General features: G+C 42.9%; 1 protein-coding gene across 1 annotated transcript in view; it reads right to left on the bottom strand.

Annotated features, from left to right (window-relative positions):
- SMG1 (SMG1 nonsense mediated mRNA decay associated PI3K related kinase) overlaps positions 1–15,785 on the bottom strand; it is a 68,551-nt gene extending 52,766 nt beyond the window's left edge. Inside the window, exons 1-8 of the mRNA XM_063314889.1 lie at positions 15,470–15,785; positions 5,357–5,520; positions 4,237–4,392; positions 3,687–3,823; positions 3,111–3,169; positions 2,144–2,357; positions 450–575; positions 295–367 (exon numbers count right to left, since the gene is read on the bottom strand). Of these exons, the coding sequence (XP_063170959.1) occupies positions 295–367; positions 450–575; positions 2,144–2,357; positions 3,111–3,169; positions 3,687–3,823; positions 4,237–4,392; positions 5,357–5,520; positions 15,470–15,591 (1,051 nt within the window). The 5' untranslated portion in view covers positions 15,592–15,785. The remainder of the gene's footprint in view (positions 1–294; positions 368–449; positions 576–2,143; positions 2,358–3,110; positions 3,170–3,686; positions 3,824–4,236; positions 4,393–5,356; positions 5,521–15,469) is intronic.
- Between the last annotated feature and the right edge of the window lie 2,644 nt (positions 15,786–18,429).

The following is an 18,429-nucleotide window of genomic DNA, read 5'->3' as shown; positions in this document are numbered from 1 at the left end:
CAGGCAACAGCTTCAGAAATCAATGTTATGCATCTGCGGATGGATGGATGGACGGACGGACAGAAGGAAGGGCAGCAGGCAGGATTCTGATAAAAATGAAATTTCAATATAGCCAGAGATTTTTTTTTCCCAATAAGCTGGAAAGTTTAACTGAAACCTTGGAAGCAACAGTATTTCCTTTGCATACAATAACTAACGTAAAGTATATATTAGAAATAACTCTTGATCTTCCAGAAGGAAATCAGAGCGTGTTGCATGGCCGTCTCATGAAGTTATTTTATTTTTCAGACTTACCTGAGACTTGCTGGGTCAAAGAAGGCTTTTGAGTGTGATCGATATGCCACCCAACTAATATGTCAACTGTGTCCTTGGAAAGCAATACACAAAAATTAATCCACCTGGAACACATAATGTGCCTGTGAGATGTAAAGAGAGGCCAATGCCCTTACCCTAAAATTAGTGCTGAAAATGTGAGGATAACAACGAGACACGAGAAGGATGCACTTGACGCATTTACACAGCAATTCGGGTGTATCCACATTCTCTAGGATAGACTGCAGGCTAGTCATGACAAGCTTAAGGGAAAAAAACACACACCCTTAAATCCACATAAAATAAGCATGGCTACAACTATCCAAAAGGCAGATAAATAAATCAGAATGCAGCTTTTATTATATAATTCACAAAATCCATTCAATCTGCTAAAAAGCACAACCGTAATTGTCAGCAGCAAGGTTTTCAGAAAAACTGCTGTCAAGTGTAGAATGAGCCGCCCCTTTATTCTATTCCAGTTTTGAGCCTGTATTTTGACATACTCTATTCTACGTCTGTTTTTTTTTTACAGATAGTCCTTGCTTAACAACCATGTGTTTAGTGACAGTTCAGCCTTACAATGGTGCTGAAAAAATCGACTTATGACCAGTTTTCACACTTAAAACCATTGCAGTGTCCCTTCAGTCACACGATCACAATTTGGGTGCTTGGTAACAGATTTGCATTTATGACCATTGCAGCGTCCCGTGGTCACGTGATCGCCATTTTCGACCTTCGTGGCCAGCTTCTGGCAAGCAAAATCAATGGGGAACTGCATGATTCGCTTAACAACCATGTGGTTCAGTTAATGCCCGCGGTGATTCGCTTAACAACCGCCGCACAAAACGTCATAAAATCAGGTCAGATTCATTTAATGACCGCTTTGCTTAGCAACCAAAATACCAGTCCCAATTGTGGTCGTTAAGCAAGGACTACCTGTATATCATTCTCACTGACTGATAACCTCTCATTCATTTGCATGTTACTAGCCAAACGGAAACCCTACTTAGACATAGAAACCTTATTTGCATTCTCAATTTGCTTTCAGGACTGTGGACAAAGGTAATTCTAATTACAATGGCAGATAGAACTGAACATGTATATTTTAAACCAAGTCATATAACTTTTGATGGAGGAACTTGTTCAGTTTAAAATTATTATTTTTTCCAACTAAATTTCATTGCAGAAATAGCCTACATTTTAATTATTTGACTAGCTTGATGTTCAGAAACCTTTTAGGCAAGCATTTTATTTTGGCACACCAAACAATATTTATCTCACTGTGTGTTTGAATTTTACATTCACTCTGAGATAAAGTGGTCCATTTCAGACGACGTGCCTAAATATCATACCCTTTTATACTCCAAGAGGCAAGAATCAAATTTAAAATGTCAAAATTTTGGCAAAACACATTATGGCCCGGAACCATGTATGAACCAGCCTGTAAGTCAGCAGATAGTTCAAAATAGATGGACACGTACTGCAAAGCAATCAGAAGAGATACATCTTTGGAACCAAAATGAAGTCCCAATTAATTATGGAACCTTTTACAGCCAGTATGACGAAATCTAGCAGTGAAAATGTTTAGAGACGACCAAGAACATCTAGTCAAGTTCTAGTAAATTTTGTCCTGTGCAATGCCCAGAATCTGTGAATTTGGGAGGGCTATAAATATTATAAATATTACAACACATTCCAAGCATACAGATCCATTTCAGAAAATTGCTATATGTTAAATATTTTTAAATGGTTTGATGCCGTAACACAATGGGCTGCTAATATTTCAATTTGTTTGAAAAGCAAAACAATCTGATTTAACTTTTATTCTTACTTGCATTACAGATGAAAAGGCTTTCTTCTCTCCCACAGTCTCCAACGCTTTGTAACTTGCACACAAATAAAGCAGTTTAACTTCATCTTTAGTGGAGGAACTAAATTTGCTAAAAATCCATTTAAAGATCTTCTCAGCTTCATAGCTCAGAGAAGCACAAAGAAGGCCGAGGCAGCAAGCCCCCTCCTGTCTCAATTCTTGAAGCAATTTGCTACTGCATTTAGGAAGAGGAAGAAAAAAAGGACAGTTAGTTATGAAATATAGCATTTCATCCAGTGGTGAGGCAGCCTAGAATAAAATGGCAGTGAGCCGATCATTAGCTCTTTAAGGGTGGTTTGTGAAAAAAGGTAGAAACGGAAGCTACAAGGAATCCACTCACACATTCAAGTCAGCATCTAATTCATACAGCTGTATGTTCCCATTTATACACACGTTCCTACTACCATCCTTGTCCCTCAGTTCAACTAACGTATTTGAAATCGCCTCTGTTCCCACTGATTGTTGCTAGACGGTGGGGGGACATTAAACATACTAAGAAGCAACCGCTTCAGAAGCCATTTTCTGCTGATGGTTTATAACAAGTCCTCTGAACTATTTGATAAGAGGAAAGAGATTTTCATGATGCTTTCTGATGACTCCTTTTCTCATCCCCGGCTTTGCAGAACTCTTTAATCAATTTAGGTAACTCCAGAACATTCCATTCCCTGTGGATCGTATCATCTGGGGACAGCACAACTTGGCAGTTTTCAGACGATCCCCAGAATTGGCTGGTTTCAGGGCCAGATTACCCCCAGAATAGCTTGTGCTATTTCCAGTTTGGAGGATTTTCTTCTGGAAGCTGCCAAACCATCTGTTGGAAATGGCACAGTCTGGAGGCAAACAGAATGCTCCAGAATTCTCCAGAGCAGTCCACGCCCAGATGGACCTTTCAAATCACCCTTTCAAATCTGGACTTATTCCAACTTACCTTTCATTAAGCACATCATGTATGGCAGTCAAGATATTATCCAGTTGTTTAACAAGTACCTGTAATAGTCAACACAGAAAGGTTTCACAAGCAGGTTACTGCAGTACAAATTCAGGCTGTCTCCTTTAACGGCAATTGCCGTTGCCATTTATTTTCCCCGCTGGCCCAACTTGCAATCAACTGCTCTGTGAACTGAGTCACCAGCCATGGGAGACCAGCCTGGCCTGAACAGAATATAAATGCTTGCTTATAGCTTATGAGTGATGAGTTTGTTTTGGCCTTCAGCATCCGTAAGTCCATCTTTTTTTCTCCACTTCCCTTTTCTCTTTAGCACGTCAGCATCTTTTATGTAAGCTGAAGGACAGAAATATCATTCTTGGTCCTCACAAAAAATTATACACAGTTGTAACTAATACACAAAGGCCACACAGGAAGAAACTTCCTGGGAAAGGCAATGGCAAACCATTTCAGCCTTGCTGGGTTGTATGATCCTTTCCACGAAGGCACCAGGAGTCAAGCTTAAGGCAAAGGAGGGCTTACGCAGGGAAAAGCAGAACCACAGATACAATACTTAACCAGTTTGTTCTCTGGTTGCTGAATAAACTCTTTCAGTTGCTTTACAGTAGTCAGTCTTCGATCTCTGTCATCTTCCCGAGTAATCCTCCGAAGAAGATTTGACAGTCGAGACTCATCAGAGTAAGACAACGATCGCTCTAGAAATTGAGATAGGACACATGCATATCCTTCTCTCTCAGGATCAGACCAATCCCCATCATAATAAACAATCGATTCCCAGGAAGCCAAACAGAGCATCTACTTTTATTTTACTTGTCACAACTAATGGCAAACAGCCCGAACCGACTTTGCTGCAGGACTTTTGCTTGGAAAGAAATCAAAACCTGTAAAAGTGGCCAACTACTTAAAAGCCTTTTATTACAGTATTCTCAGGGCTAAAGTTCACCTGGTTTATAATAAACCATAGCATAACATTATACCCAGTGTTAGAAGTTCACATTTTCAAGCCCCTGACGTGGCTCTAATTTTGGCAGACATCTCCTAGAGTTGCTATGATAATAACACCAATGCAAAGCAAGCGTCCATTTTCTATGGCCCACTCAGTTCTTACCCTGTGTTTTCCTCATGTCTTTTGTGACTAAAGCACGATTCCCATGCTGAACACTGGTAAAATCAGGATTGGTCACATTGTTAACTCTCAGCTCTTGCCCCAACGACTTCCGACCATAAGTATTTTCCCCAGATCCTCCATTGACACTGTAGCCACCTGGATTAAAACCATTTTTTTTTTAGAAAGAATAAGATTCTGTTGGAAATCACACTGTATCCTAAGGCAGAAACCAACAATGTTTTCCTGGGCAAAAGGCCCCATTTGGGCCACCATTCACTGACAACAAGTTAGGCCAGCTCCTGATGCTGCATCACCGTATCTGGCCAATCATCTCTTCTTCTCCAAATTAGAAATACAGCCTCTTCCAGAAAACAGGCCAGGGCAGAAAGTGGTCAGTATCACAACATTTCTTTTACCCAGCTCCTATTTAAAAACGTTTTCTACTTATAAAAATCATTTTGCTAGAGCCAGTTTGGTCTAGTGGCTAAGGTTCTGGGCTAGAAACCAGGCGTCTGTGAGTTCTAGTCCCTCCTTAGGCATGAAAGCCAGCTGGGTGACCTTGGGCCAGTCCCTCCCTCTCAGCCCAAGAGCCAATCAGGCGTGGTAGGAGAGTTCTAGTCCCGCCTTGGGCATGAAAGCCAGCTGGGTGCCCTTGGGCCAGTCCCTCTCTCTCAGCCCAAGAGCCAATCAGGCATGGTATGAGAGTTCTAGTCCCGCCTTAGGCACAAAAGCCGGCTGGGTGACCCTGGGCCAGTCCCTCTCTCTCAGCCCAACTCGGTGCAATGTAGACCAGCCTCCTCGTGGTGCACCCCGGGCAGCGTGACTTGTCACGGCTAAACAGTCTACACATCTGGCTGCTGGACCTCACAAGGATTTCCCAGCAAGAAAAGCAGCATGAACACTGAACTGCTATGCCATACGATTAAGAAAAAAAATTGCTAATTAACACAGACGTGATTCAACTACCTCATCTAACAAAATGCAACACAGTACAATAGTGATTCCAATAAAAACTGACCCAGAGGCTGCTTTCTCATTCACAGCTATGGAATCACAGTATCTAGACTAATTTTCTTCTGCAGCCATAACGGCTTCATACAAAAGAAGATCCTCACGGTACCTTTTTCTTCATTCTGTAGGTCAGTGGAGACTCTGATATCATCGTGTCTGTGTCGAGACACCACCGCTGAATTTGGAGGTTGTAATCCATAGGAGGAAGAACTGCTCCGGTCTCTGGATGAAGAGTATTTTAAATTCTCTTGCTCAGCTGATTGATTGTCACTTCTGTAAGAAGAAAAAGTCCATGAGGCGCTTTCAAACTTTGGTCCCTAGAGTTTGTTTATGTCTAGAATTTCTGATGTCTAAACAGAACAGGCTGAATAATAAAACAAGATAATAAATAAAATAAATAAATAAAACATGTTAACGAGCGGAATTTATGAACCTTTATTTATGTATTTATTTATATTTCGAATTTCATCACCTCCCATCTCACTCAAAGAGTGAGATATAGATCTCAAACTGATTAATATTAGTTCTTCATAATGACCTCACTGAGATGTAATAAATCTATGGTTTATTACCACCTGCACAAGCCAAGAAGGAAGCCCTGAGCCATGAAGGCATTATTTTTAATTTTAGCAGAAAAAATAGTATCAAGAATAGCTCCCCTGTGCATTGAGATGCAGCTGTACCATGAGAAGAATAAAACTAGAGGAGAGTACCCTTCCTAAAAATTTCATTGGAGCTCCTTCCCAAATATGGGTTCCAAGCACATATACTAGGCTCACTCACTCCTCTGCAATCTTTTCACACCCCCGACGTACAGAAGAATTAAACAAGGAGCAGCCTTAGAACATCCCATCATGACAAGCACCACGAAGAGGGGAAAAAAAGGTGCCGTATTATTTCATAGAGGGTCAAACACATCATCTTTCAGTTGATTGTGCCCATGGTGCAAACAAGATAACTGTGAACAAGATACAAGGCAGCAATATTATTAAGTAGCCACATTTGGTCATTTTCCAAGAAAGAAGAAATGCTATTTACATACTGCCTTGTATCTACACTGACGTCAGCACAAATGTACACAGCTCTATAGACAAAGTGGCAAACTTCACTGGATATTCTGACTGCTTTCAGCAAGGAGATAGGCTTTGCAGTTTGTATGCTACCATCCCCTGGGACTTGAAAACATGCATGAAGTATTACAGAATTCCATTTTAAAATCATGCAGGAACATTTTTTTCATTATGAGTAGCATAATGAACAAATAAATAAGGAATCACTTGTAAGCTTCCTTGTTTTATTCTACTACAAAAATACATAGCCAAACATTCTTTGCATACTAGTTTCTGAGCAATGCACTTAATACATAATTTTTTCATGCTATTCCAAGTTAAATCACTGCAACATCAAACTATGTCATGGAAAAATAAAGAAAAAAACAATAATCAGGGGATGAGAGAACACACAGATATATTAGATTTATTTCCAGATATTAAAAGAATTAAGAACCCATAAAATGTAGGTCTCATACTATAAACGTATGTGTATCCTACATCTCATTAAAAACTCCAAAATGAATATCAAGTAAGCATGAGTTTTATACGCTTTTTTCCAAAACAGAATGGCTTTCAGGATCAAAAATAGCTAATACACAAAGCTGCCTGAAGCAAGAGATTAATCATCATCATCATCATCATCATCATCATCAAAATAAGGTGCTTAGAATTTATTTTAATTTATTTTATTACATTTATTATGGCCACCCACTCCAGAAGACTCTGGGCAGCTTACAAAATCCAAATATACAATTAAAACAGTGTGAAAAATGAAACAAAACATGGTAGCCTGAACTAAAATCAACTATAACAATAAAAACACGACAGTCTCAGACACACTACTCCAAGGTCTGGGAATAAAGCCAGGTCTTAAGGACCTTCCAGAACCCCAGCAGGGGACACACCATATGCATATGTGAGGGGATGCTGTTCCAGAGAGCAGGGCAGTGACAGGAAATGACTTGCAGAGAAGCAAAGGCCAGCCTACCCCTCACTTTCAAGAGATATGGAAATACTAAAGTTTCAAGACACTCGTTTTGCCTTTATACCCAAAAGACAGAAACAGTAGGTACATAATGTTCCCAGGTGCAGCCACACATTGCTAATAATACTGAAATGAGAATTTCTAAATCTTATACATAGGATAGGATCACACATTATGGCAATATATATATTTGGTTTGGTTTTGGATAACCGTGTTCAAACCAGCAATAGTGGCTTACTGAAAAAACAAGGTTGAAATACACCATAGCTTAATATTAATATAATGTAGGACTCCAGCCATATTTTGGTATCATACAAACTGAGTCACCATATGACTGACATGTTTTTTATTTATTCTGAAGATTTGTTTCATCTCCATAAACATTAAAATACTCCAAAATCTTCTTTTTTGCATATAAAACAGTATGACTGCAGGACTCTCATATATAATTTACACACACCACTAAGCCATAAACTATAATATATAGTTTTGGTTGCCTAGGTTCATACAACATGCTAGGCCAAAACGTATTATGGCTTAATATGTTACAAGAATGCAGCCGCTGGTGAAAGGAAACTAAACACATATGGCGCCATAGAAGACTTTTCTAACACACAACATTGCAAAAATCATGCAATATTGCAGAAAGACAACTAAAAACAAATATCCTTATCTTAAGAAGCTTAGGCTGCAAAACCATGCTACTGACAGCCCATAGCTGTGCAATTACATAGTGGCAAAACCTCACTAATTAATAAGGTATGCAAAATGCATTTCATTTTGAAATGCCTCATCTTGACAGTGAAAATGCAGTTTTAGGCTTGAAACACTCTATTTTAAGGTTGGGGTGCTTCCAGGGTGTTGCGGGGTGGTCATTTCATGCTCAGAATGAGGCATTTCATGGAGTTTCATACTTGAAATGTTTCAGAAGGAACTCTTTTGCATACCTCTACTAATTAGCCATGCTAAATCACAGGCTGCACCAAATTAAAGAAAAATAATCATGCCTTTTTTCCCCTCCAGACCCCAGATCAGGCAAATCAAAATTAGGTGAGGTTCCACAAAACATCAACAAGCTCTATGAAGTCCTCCAGCAAGAGAAATAAAAGCCAGAGTATGAGCCAATTAAAACTGCATGATGGAAAAAAATATTCACTAACATAGCTACAGCACTGGAGTATTTCCTGAAATCTAGATTTATTAAAATACCTCATTTCTCAAATGTGTCCACTTCTGCAGCACCTGACTGTGCCCAGCTGGAGGGACAGCTATGTTACTCAACTGCAGCCCAATCTACCATCTACCCTGTCAGTTCAAAAATAAATTTAACAGAAACAGAACAATGTCTTATAGGCAAAACATGCAAAGTCTGGTTTCAAAAAGCAAGGGAAGGAAACAGATCAGTCTAACCACCTGAAACATCTGAACAGGGTGGAGAACTGATGGTTCTCTAGATACTGCTGAGCCAGAATTCCCAGCAGCTCATTCAGCATGGCCCATGTTAACAAAGAAGGAATTATATAGGTAACTGCACATTATCTATATAATTTGCTACTAAAGCCACTTTACACACAGTTATATTGCCATTCGTGACTAAGAACATTCACAATTCCATACTAGTTATTTCTAATGTTAACTGGATGCATTGTATTTTCTACAACCTGATACTGTTAGGTGCCACCTATTCACATACTGCTCCGTAGGAAACTTTTTATCTTGGGGGGTATATTTGGAATTGTTGGAATGTGCTGTACAGACTCTCACAAAACAGCTGTCATGAAAGCTGGAGCCAACTACAAAACACTTCCAGAGGGTAAATTAGTGTCGATAAAGAAAAACTAAAAATCTGTTGCTCAAAAACCTGACTTAAGGCAGAGCGGGAGTTCCAAACACAAAACCGTTCCTTTGGATTTCCTTTTCTGCTCCATCATCCATTTCACAGAAGGCAAACTAGTAACGAAGCACATGTCAATACAAATAAAACACTCCACACAGACAAACTGAACGACAGGCAAAGCGAACGCCAAAACAAGCCAACTAACAGGAACACAAATGCAAACTTTCAAAGAAAAAAAAACAGAATGTAAGCTCACCACCCCTTCTATCCACCCTGACATTTCCTATCTTCCTCCAATTTATTTTTTTTTCCAGATGCTTAAAAATAAATATTGGGTTGAAACATAATATCAAACAAACAGAGAAAACAAAATTTAACATTATCTTTGATACAAGCATAAAGGAAGGAAGGAAGGAAGGAAGGAAGGAAGGAAGGAAGGAAGGAAGGAAGGAAGGAAGGAAGGAAGGAAGGAAGGAAGGAAGGAAGGAGTCTCCTTGAAAGCACATTGGAAGCTTAGGACCACCTGGTTTCCCTTCCCAGTTAAAATTTGTATTATGAAACTTGCTCGTGGGAATAAAGTTTTGTGGAGCTTCATACTTCTCCCAAGATTCTGAGTGAAGAAAATACATTTTCCCCTTTTAGCTACCCATCAATACGCCTGCACAGAACAAGTAGTGCATTTTTCTTCTAGATAAACCAGGAGGATCTCCTTAATGAAGAAGAGAAGGTGGCACCACCTGAAAAAGATGAATTTCAGATTTGGTGTGGGATAAATAATGTATTAAAATAAAGTGAAACCACATTTTACTGGACTAACACGGTTGGGTGGGGGTCTGTTATGCATGAATATCTGTTAAATATGAAAATACTCCACTGCAGCTATTGATGACATTTACATGAGTGTGTCATTTATGCAAATCATATACAATGCCCCAAAACTGGCCTGTTGTATGGGATACCTGTATTGAAGCTTCACTCTATTTTGACAAATATCTATTCTTGAGATTAGAAGCCCTAAGAAAGTGTATTTCTGAAACAGCAATAAACCACTACCTTTCAAAACAATTTACTTTAGTCCTTCAAACATCTGAGACGTACCATTGTCTTCTTTCTTAAAAGAAAGTTCAATTTTCAAAGCAGGAAAAAATATAACAACCCTAAGATCAATAGCTAAGAAGCAAGGAACTTTTATGCCATCAGATTTTTAAACCTGTTGTTACATTTATATCTCACCTTCCTTCTGAGAGCTCAAAGCATCACACGCAGAGAATGTAACCCATTTTATCCTCAAAGCAGCACCCTTCAGGGTAAATCACAATCATCTAATGAGCTCGACTATGGAGTGGGGTCTTGAAAAAAATCAGACTGGGAAGTCAAAGCAACACCCCAGAAGGAGGCAATGGAAAACCATTTTAATGCTCCCAAGAAAACCACATGGACGTGTCCATGTAATTGCCTGGAACCGAGGAAACCTTTGCTCCTTCCTCTCAGTCCTATTAGCATCCTATAACAATTCCAATGAAAGTCACAACCTGAATGAAGCATTCATGTATTTTTAAAATTTTTCATTGGAAAATACAGCAAACAGAAAACCAAAACATTTGTTAAAGTCAAAATGTAATTTTACCATCCTATCAATTAAGCTAAAAAAAAAAAAAACCCTTTCAAAATCATGTTCTCAACCAAGTCACCAGGCAGGCATGAGTCTGCAAGAGAAGTGAAAGGGCTCCCCATAACAGATTCTGTTCCCCGCAGCATTCCCCTAATAACATGAATTGCAAGAGAAGAGAAAGTTCTCATGGACAGCCCTACAGATTCTAATCTGGAAGCCTGGCTGCAATGCTGGAAATGGAAGGCTGGCACGGGAATTCTAAAAGGCATAAAAAGGTGAGTGTCACCAAGAAAAGCCTGCCCCTACAATACATTCAGGTTGGAGCTGCATGTCTTGCCAATGTACATATTTCTGAATATGAAGGGGTAAAGTTGGTTCTGAACCAGTAATGACTTGGTAGCAAGATTAAATTTAAATTGCATTTAGAGATTTTCTTAACTGCATTACGATGACAGTTTTATTGACACCCTGCTGGCCGTTTAGCCTCTCTTTAGTATATAGGCACAAGTCACATTCTTCGTTCTTTCCTTTCTTCAAAAAAAGAGGTTATCAATCTCCAGCTGCCACCTTACAAAGTAACAACCCGCTCTAGTTATGGTTTAACCACTGATGTGCCAGTTTTGTGTGGGATTTCTATTCATTTCCACAATTTTAAATCATTTCAACACCCTTATATTGTATTATTTGACAATTAAATTCTTTTGATGCATACCAAGATGCAACGACCATACTGTAAACACTAAGGAAAATGTACAGGCTTCCAATTTAAAATCCCAAAAATCTCTATTTGTCCTCTCTTGGGTGAAGCCTAACATTAGACCAATATAAACAGTCACCTGCAACACAAGTCTGGCTAACCCAAACTGAAAACATAGCTATGCATACAATCCCCACTCCAGCAGTATCTCGGATCATCACATTTAAGATGAAGATCTCAAGAGTTTGTAAGCATGTCTGGTGGAATACGTTTGTCAAGTTCTTATGATCAGGACCCTTAGGAAGGTAAAGCTATAGACAACTTTGTAAGTACATTTAACCAAATACAGCTTAAAAAAAAACTTTTTCAGAGCATTGGGTTAAATAAATAAAGATTTACAGCAGCTCAGATGAGAAAAGGTGTTGCAGGTAGCCCTTGCTTAGCAATTGCCTTGTTTAGTGACCATTCACAGTTACAACGGTGATGAAAAATTAACTTTATGACCAATCCTTGCATGCATGACCTTCACGGGTCTGTAAACCAAAGGAAAGCTGAAGTGAGATCATAAGCACAGCTGTGGTTTCACTTAGCAACTGCTTTGCTTAACAACTGAGTTGTCAGTCCCAATTGTGGTCACTAAACAAGGATTATCTGTAGTTAGCTTTGGTGCGTTGCAGGTGAATATTGGCACAGATCTATGCTTCCAAGTGTTTCAATGCTTTGTGATGCTAAACCTGAAATAAACCTAGCCTTAAGTTTGTAAAATATACAATTCTTCAGAAACAAGTTCTGGAGTCTATAAGAAATGTCAAGGCTCCAACGTTTTGCCATTAATTCTGCATGCAAAGGGAAACACTGAGATTGGGTTGGCCATACAGGGGCTAGATTCACATGTCATTCTAAGCCATACAGTAGAGCCAGTTTGGTCTAGTGGTTAAGGTGCTGGGCTAGAAACCAGGTGTCTGTAAATTCTAGTCCCACCTTAGGCATGAAAGCCAGCTGGGTGACCTTGGCCTCTCTCAGCCCAACTCAGAGTTGTTGTGGGGAAAAGAGGAGGAGGAAGGAGTATTAGGTATGTTTGCTGCATTGAGTTATTTATAAAAATAGTAGAAGCGGGATAAAAATCAAATACATACATACATACATACATACTGTTCAGAAACTGCAGTGGCTGGGTTCACATAACACATTAAACCAACATCAGGCCCACCATATTATGGCTTTGTGGTGGGTGAAACCAAAACGCAAACCTGACTTTTAAAAATAAACAAACCTAGTGATATAGTTTCAGAAGCTCTTCAAAGTAAAAAAATTCATAAACAACACTGAAGATTTGGAACATGTTATTTTCAGATTGCTCTTCACACCCCAATGTAATTTTGTACAATCTTTAATAATTCAAAATAGTTTGCTGAGATTTTCTAATTATGTGCTCAATGTCAGGTACTTTCCTCTATTTTCTTACTGCTCTCCTTCCAGGGATCTCAAGACAGCATACATGGTCATCCCCCGCAACCCCCTTCTATCTTCATAACCACTCTGAGGAAAGAGGGGCTCAGAGATGGAGGTTGGGCAAACGTCATCCAACAAGCTTCTTGGCCAACTACAACTTTTAACCATTTTGCCTGGCCCTCCCATGATTCTCTAACCCAACTGCATAAAAGATGTAGCCCACAGACCACATGTGGCCAACCAAAAAATGCCAACTTTTTTCAAAAGCCACTTTAGTCACCCATTTCCCCACTTAAAACCCCACAAGATCAGGCCCATTTGAGGCCCTGCCCACTTTCGAAGCACAGACCTTAACATGTCAAGACCAAGCTTAGTGTGGGTTTTGAGCCAACCACAGGCATGAAACCCTGTTCACACTGCTAGACCACTAAATAAAATTTACTTTAAAAGTACAAACCTTCAGAAGATAAGACTTCAGACTTCCCCTCCCCCCCGCAAAACCACCCATGCATCAGTTTCCATGCACCCAAGGAGAGCTGGGACTTGAGTTTCTTGAACAAGCAAGTCACCAGGCTACATCAAGAATTTTCAAATGTAGGCCATGATATCATAAAAGGACCTGCTCTTACATAATAGTTAAAAAAAAAAGTTCAAGGCTATGCCTAAAGCATAGCTAAAGTAGTCACTGGGGTCTTAAATTAAATCATATAAAAGCTGTTGGTGGTGATATAGGTATTTTCCCTCAAAGCAAAATTGGTTTTTGTTTTTATATATTTGAATTCTCTATGTCCATGTCAAATGACAAATATACCAATTTCTTCCAGGCAGGCATGCACTTCTAAGCTATCACTAGTTTGCGGTATTTTTTTTAAAAAAAGTATGAATCTCCAAAAATAGGAAAAAAGGAGCCTTAGCATCCAACAAACACCACAACCCTGACTTTCTCCTTCCCATAAAGCCATTAACAAGTTATCGACTAGGCAACAAAGTTGCATAATGAAAGTCCGTGAAAATTATTCCAGTGGATCAAGCCATCCAAAAACCCAAATTAATTAAAGAATACCCCAAGAGATATTAACAATCCTGCCACAGACGAAAACTGAAATGTGACTGGTATTTTCTGCATACCTAAATATTTCATACTTCCAGAGAGAGAGCACTGATAGTTTGTTACAGCAAAACATTGTAAGTTTTGCTGCCTTTTAGAAACAAATATGAAAGATGCTGAACTTCATCAAACATTACTCTTAACTGGAAGCTATACATACACTGTTCTAGAATCGCACCAAGATGGGAAAACACAGAACTTTCTCAACCTTTATAAATTTCTTATTTAGTCCTCTCTCCCTGCAGCAGTCTTCTAAAAAAAAAAAATGCCCTATGCTTTTTCCTGGTCCATTTCCCTCACCCATCACAAAAGAAGCTAGAAAACAGGAAACAAGAACCACACAGGATAGATTAATTTGTTCTGTGTATAATATAACGTACACACCCAAGCGGAGAAAGCAAACTTTCCAGAACCAATCCATCTGCGAAGACCTAATTAAAATAGGAGAGGAAAAGCAAAAGAAAAATCACCTATCATGTAGATGGTATTAACTCCACTTTGCCAACTTTATGCGCACACTCTGTTTCTGCATACACAGAAAATATGCATGCCCAAGTGCATAACCACAAACGAAAGCAACCCTTGCAGCTTGTAACCAAAAACGATCTGTCTGTCTGTCCAGCTTCCCCTAAGTTGGTGCTCTACCCATCCGATGGACAATCTCCCCCCAGCAAAACCTTGGAGGGAACAAGCCAGTCCACGTAAAACACACCCCTCGGAGGAAAGGCTGCCAGCAGACGAAGGAGGAAACAGACTGGGAAACGTTTTCCAAAAGAGGTGAAGAATTAAAAATGCGACGAGCTTCTGGGGACCCTCCACAGCGCGCGCCCCCCGGGAAACGAAGCCCCACACCAAACTTTTTAGGCCTGGGGTTTGAAGACCTACTGGCTGTATCCACACGCTCCAGCCTTCCCCCCATTCACCCCGCTTCCTGAGCTCACGCCACACCCCGCACCACGCGTTGGGTTCACGCAAGAGACCAAATTTCCCGGGTCTGAGGCCAGCCCTGCTCAGCCCACCGCCCACGGGCGGCCCCCGAGCATTTCCGAGGCTCCCGAGCGTCGACTCCCCCGCCCGCTTCGCCCCCGGCACGCGCAAAGCCGGGGCTGGCCCAGAAAAGAGGGGGGTGGCGGTGTTGGGGGAACGCGCCCCCCCTCCCCGGGGCCTCGACTAAGGAGCCCAGGAGGCAGCCCGGGGCGGAACCCCCGCCTGGCCGGGATCCCGGAGCCTGGGGGGACGTGGCGCGGAGGGCGGCAGGCCGCCGAGACGGGCACCGCCTTCCCTCCCCCCGCCTCGGCGGGAACGGCGCTGTCAGGGCTTCCCCGGGCCGAGGGGGACCGCGGGCCCAGCGGGGCGGGCGGGCGGGCGGGCGGGCGTGGCCGGGGCCTCCACCCCCCGGCGGCCCGGCCTGCTTCCCGCTTCCCCTCCGCCCAGGCTCCAGGCGCCCCTAGGCCGCGCCCGCCCCCGGCGGCGGCCCACCTGGGTTGCCAGTCATTCCAGCTCCGCGGGTGATAGTGCTGCCTGCTGCCGCCGCTGCTGCCGCTGCTGCCGCCGGAGGACGAAGCGCCGCTCAGCCGAGACCCCGGGGCTCTGCGGCTCATTACCTTGCCCGAGACGGCATGGCCGGCCGGGGACGCGGCGCGGGGAGAGGGCGGGGCGGCCGAGGGAAGGCACGGAGGGGACCCCGGGGGGCGGAAGAGGCGGGCGGCGGCGCGGGCTTCTCCTCAGGCGCGGCGGAAAGGACGGCAGCGACGACGACGACGGCGCGGCCCCTCCTGCTCCTCCTCCTCCTCGCGGCGGCGGCGGCGGCGGCAGCTCCGATTCTAGTCAGGCTGAGGCAGGGCGCGGGGCATGCTGGGAAGGGAGCCGGAGGGGCCGCGGGGACTGCCCGCCGCGGAGCAGGCCGGGAAGCCAGCCCGCCGCGGAGCATGCCGGGACCGCCGCCGCCGCCGCCGCCGTTGGGGGGGGCGAGGAAGCGGCGGCGGCGGCGGCGGCCTGAGCGTCCCCCGAGCGGGGCGTCTCAACGGGCCGCGCGGACGGACGGGCCCGTTGGCTTCTTTCTCTGGCCGGCCTCTCGCGTTTGAGGGAAGAGTGCGCCTCCATAGAGGTCCCCCCGGTGCACAACAGCCCTGCGAGGAAGGGCGGGCGGAGCGGGCAGGTTCGTCTCCCGGCCAGCGTGGGAAGGAGCTTCGCGGGCCCCGAATGTCACTCCTTTCGTGGCGTGGGTTCCTACCGCAACCCTGCAAGGGAGGTCAGGCGGAGAGAGCGCAGCCCCGAAGTCGTCCCCTGCGGCGGAGGTGGGATTTTAACCTGCGCCTTTCCAGCTTCTGCTGAGTTGGCCCACCCCAGTTATACCTGAGCCCCCGATTCTGGCTTTGCACCACACACCCAAAACACACGGTCAGGCCCAGCCATGTTTGGTGGTTGTGTAGATACAGCCACTGGGGTTGTAACTGGGCAGGTGGGCAGTGGGCTTGGTGAATGTAAAATGGTTGTGTTTTCACACAACACACATGCACACACCGTCCTGGCAGGGTTCCCACCGAGTCACAGTTTGGCTTGGCTTCGGATGTGTGAAAGCAGCTGCCAGGATTTATAAACCAGGCTTGTTTGTTTGCCATACACACACACATATACATACACACACACACACACACACAAACATATACTGCCAATCTCATCTACATGACTGGGCAGCTAACAATTACAGTAAAACAACAACAACAGCAAAAACCAAGCATTGATTTAAAAGATAAATAACAAGAGACAGCATAAAATAGCAGCCAAGAATAATCAAACACCACAAGCTCACTCACAGTGAACACCTTGGGCGGCCTGCTCTTCCTTCCCATGAAGCTTTTCTTTACCCTTTAAACCAAGACAGGACGCATCCAAACAGTGGCCTGTCCTGTCTGAAACAAGACATCTGTCTCTTGGGTTGTTAACAATCCTGTTTAAAAATGTCTCCAGCCATGTAGTAAGTAGCACCTTCAGGAAATCTCTCAATTCCTTACCATGTCATTCCCAAACTAAGGTGGCTTTGCTTGCTGCTTGTATAACAAGCATTTCCTGATACTCATCATGGCCATATGCTGGTTACACACCAAATGTCAAAACTTGCACACTTCCAGAGAGAAGCAGGTCCCCTTGCCAGTTACTTGCTGTATTGGGATTTTTGCCAAGAAAATGGAAAAGGATTTTTCCGCCTTCCCAGAGAGTCAGTTTTTGCTGGATGAAAATAGTGGCCTTTCCTTGACAAAGAAGGTTATAAAGCTAACCAGGCTCTGTCCTTTTCCTGTTGGCACATTTCTTGCTATTCTATTTTTGGAAGCTCAGTATTGTCATATAAAACACCAGTATTGCAGGAACTGCCCTGCCATCAGTATTTATTTATTTGTCAAATTTGTCGCCACCCATCTCCTCCAAATGGAGGGACAGTATGCTTTTGGGTGCTGTTCTGGAGGTTGGGTGTCACCTATAAAGCCCTCCATGGGTTGGAACCTGGATATCTTTGAGACCACCTATTCTGAATAGAATCTGGGAGCCCCTCCCCTTGTGTACAAGCATAGCCTGCCTGTTGAAGGTTCCCAAACCTCTCCTGTTGAAATACTCAGTGGGAGGGTGCAAAAGTGGGCATTTGGGGGGAGCTCAAAAGGAATTTTGAAAGCAGTTTGGATGAACTGCACCATCTGCCAAGCTGAGATTTTGCCTTAAAGTTACAAACACAGCTACACAGCTTGGGATGCTGCATACACACACACCCCACACACCCCACTCCCATATCTGGATTGAGGCAACTGCAACTTAGTCTTTAAAATGGAAATTGAGGTGTCCAGTTTGGACCCAATACAGGTGGGTTGTGAATACGATTTTGCACATAAAGGCAAAATCCTTATTCTCCCATAACAATGTGTTGTACAAGTGGAAGGATATTGTTCAGCATGTTTAGGGAATCCAGCCACTGTCTTAGCATGTGGTGGGAACCAACCTAAGGCATGTGGGCACAGCAGTTGTCTTTTGCAAACCCAACTTTAGAGTTTAGTGTATTGCATGACTGATTTTAATCTAGGAAGGGGACAGAGGGAAATGATGTGCAGTACTTTTTCACTTTTTCTAATGTAGTTCCTCCACCTGCCAGCAGATGTCTTTATTTTTATTTTTATTTTTGCAGATGAAAATGTAGGCTGTGTCAATGCAAAAACTTAGAGTGTTGAAGTGCTTGTGTGTGTGTATATGTTACGTTTGGGGTACCTTACGCAAAGACTCAGCTCTTTTGAGGAGTTTATAATGCTGCAAAAGGTTTGAGGAGGACAGGATGGATGGACAGAGAAAGAGAAGAGGAAAGGAAAGAGAAGAGAAGAGGAGGGCAGGATGGATGGACAGAGAAAGAGAAGAGGAAAGGAAAGAGAAGAGAAGAGGAGGGCAGGATGGATGGACAG

The sequence above is a fragment of the Candoia aspera genome, chromosome 14 (genome assembly GCF_035149785.1).
Source record: "Candoia aspera isolate rCanAsp1 chromosome 14, rCanAsp1.hap2, whole genome shotgun sequence".
Lineage (NCBI taxonomy): Eukaryota > Metazoa > Chordata > Lepidosauria > Squamata > Boidae > Candoia > Candoia aspera.
The sequence above is the reverse complement of the archived record's forward strand: the minus strand, read 5'-3'. Positions and strand labels throughout refer to the sequence as shown.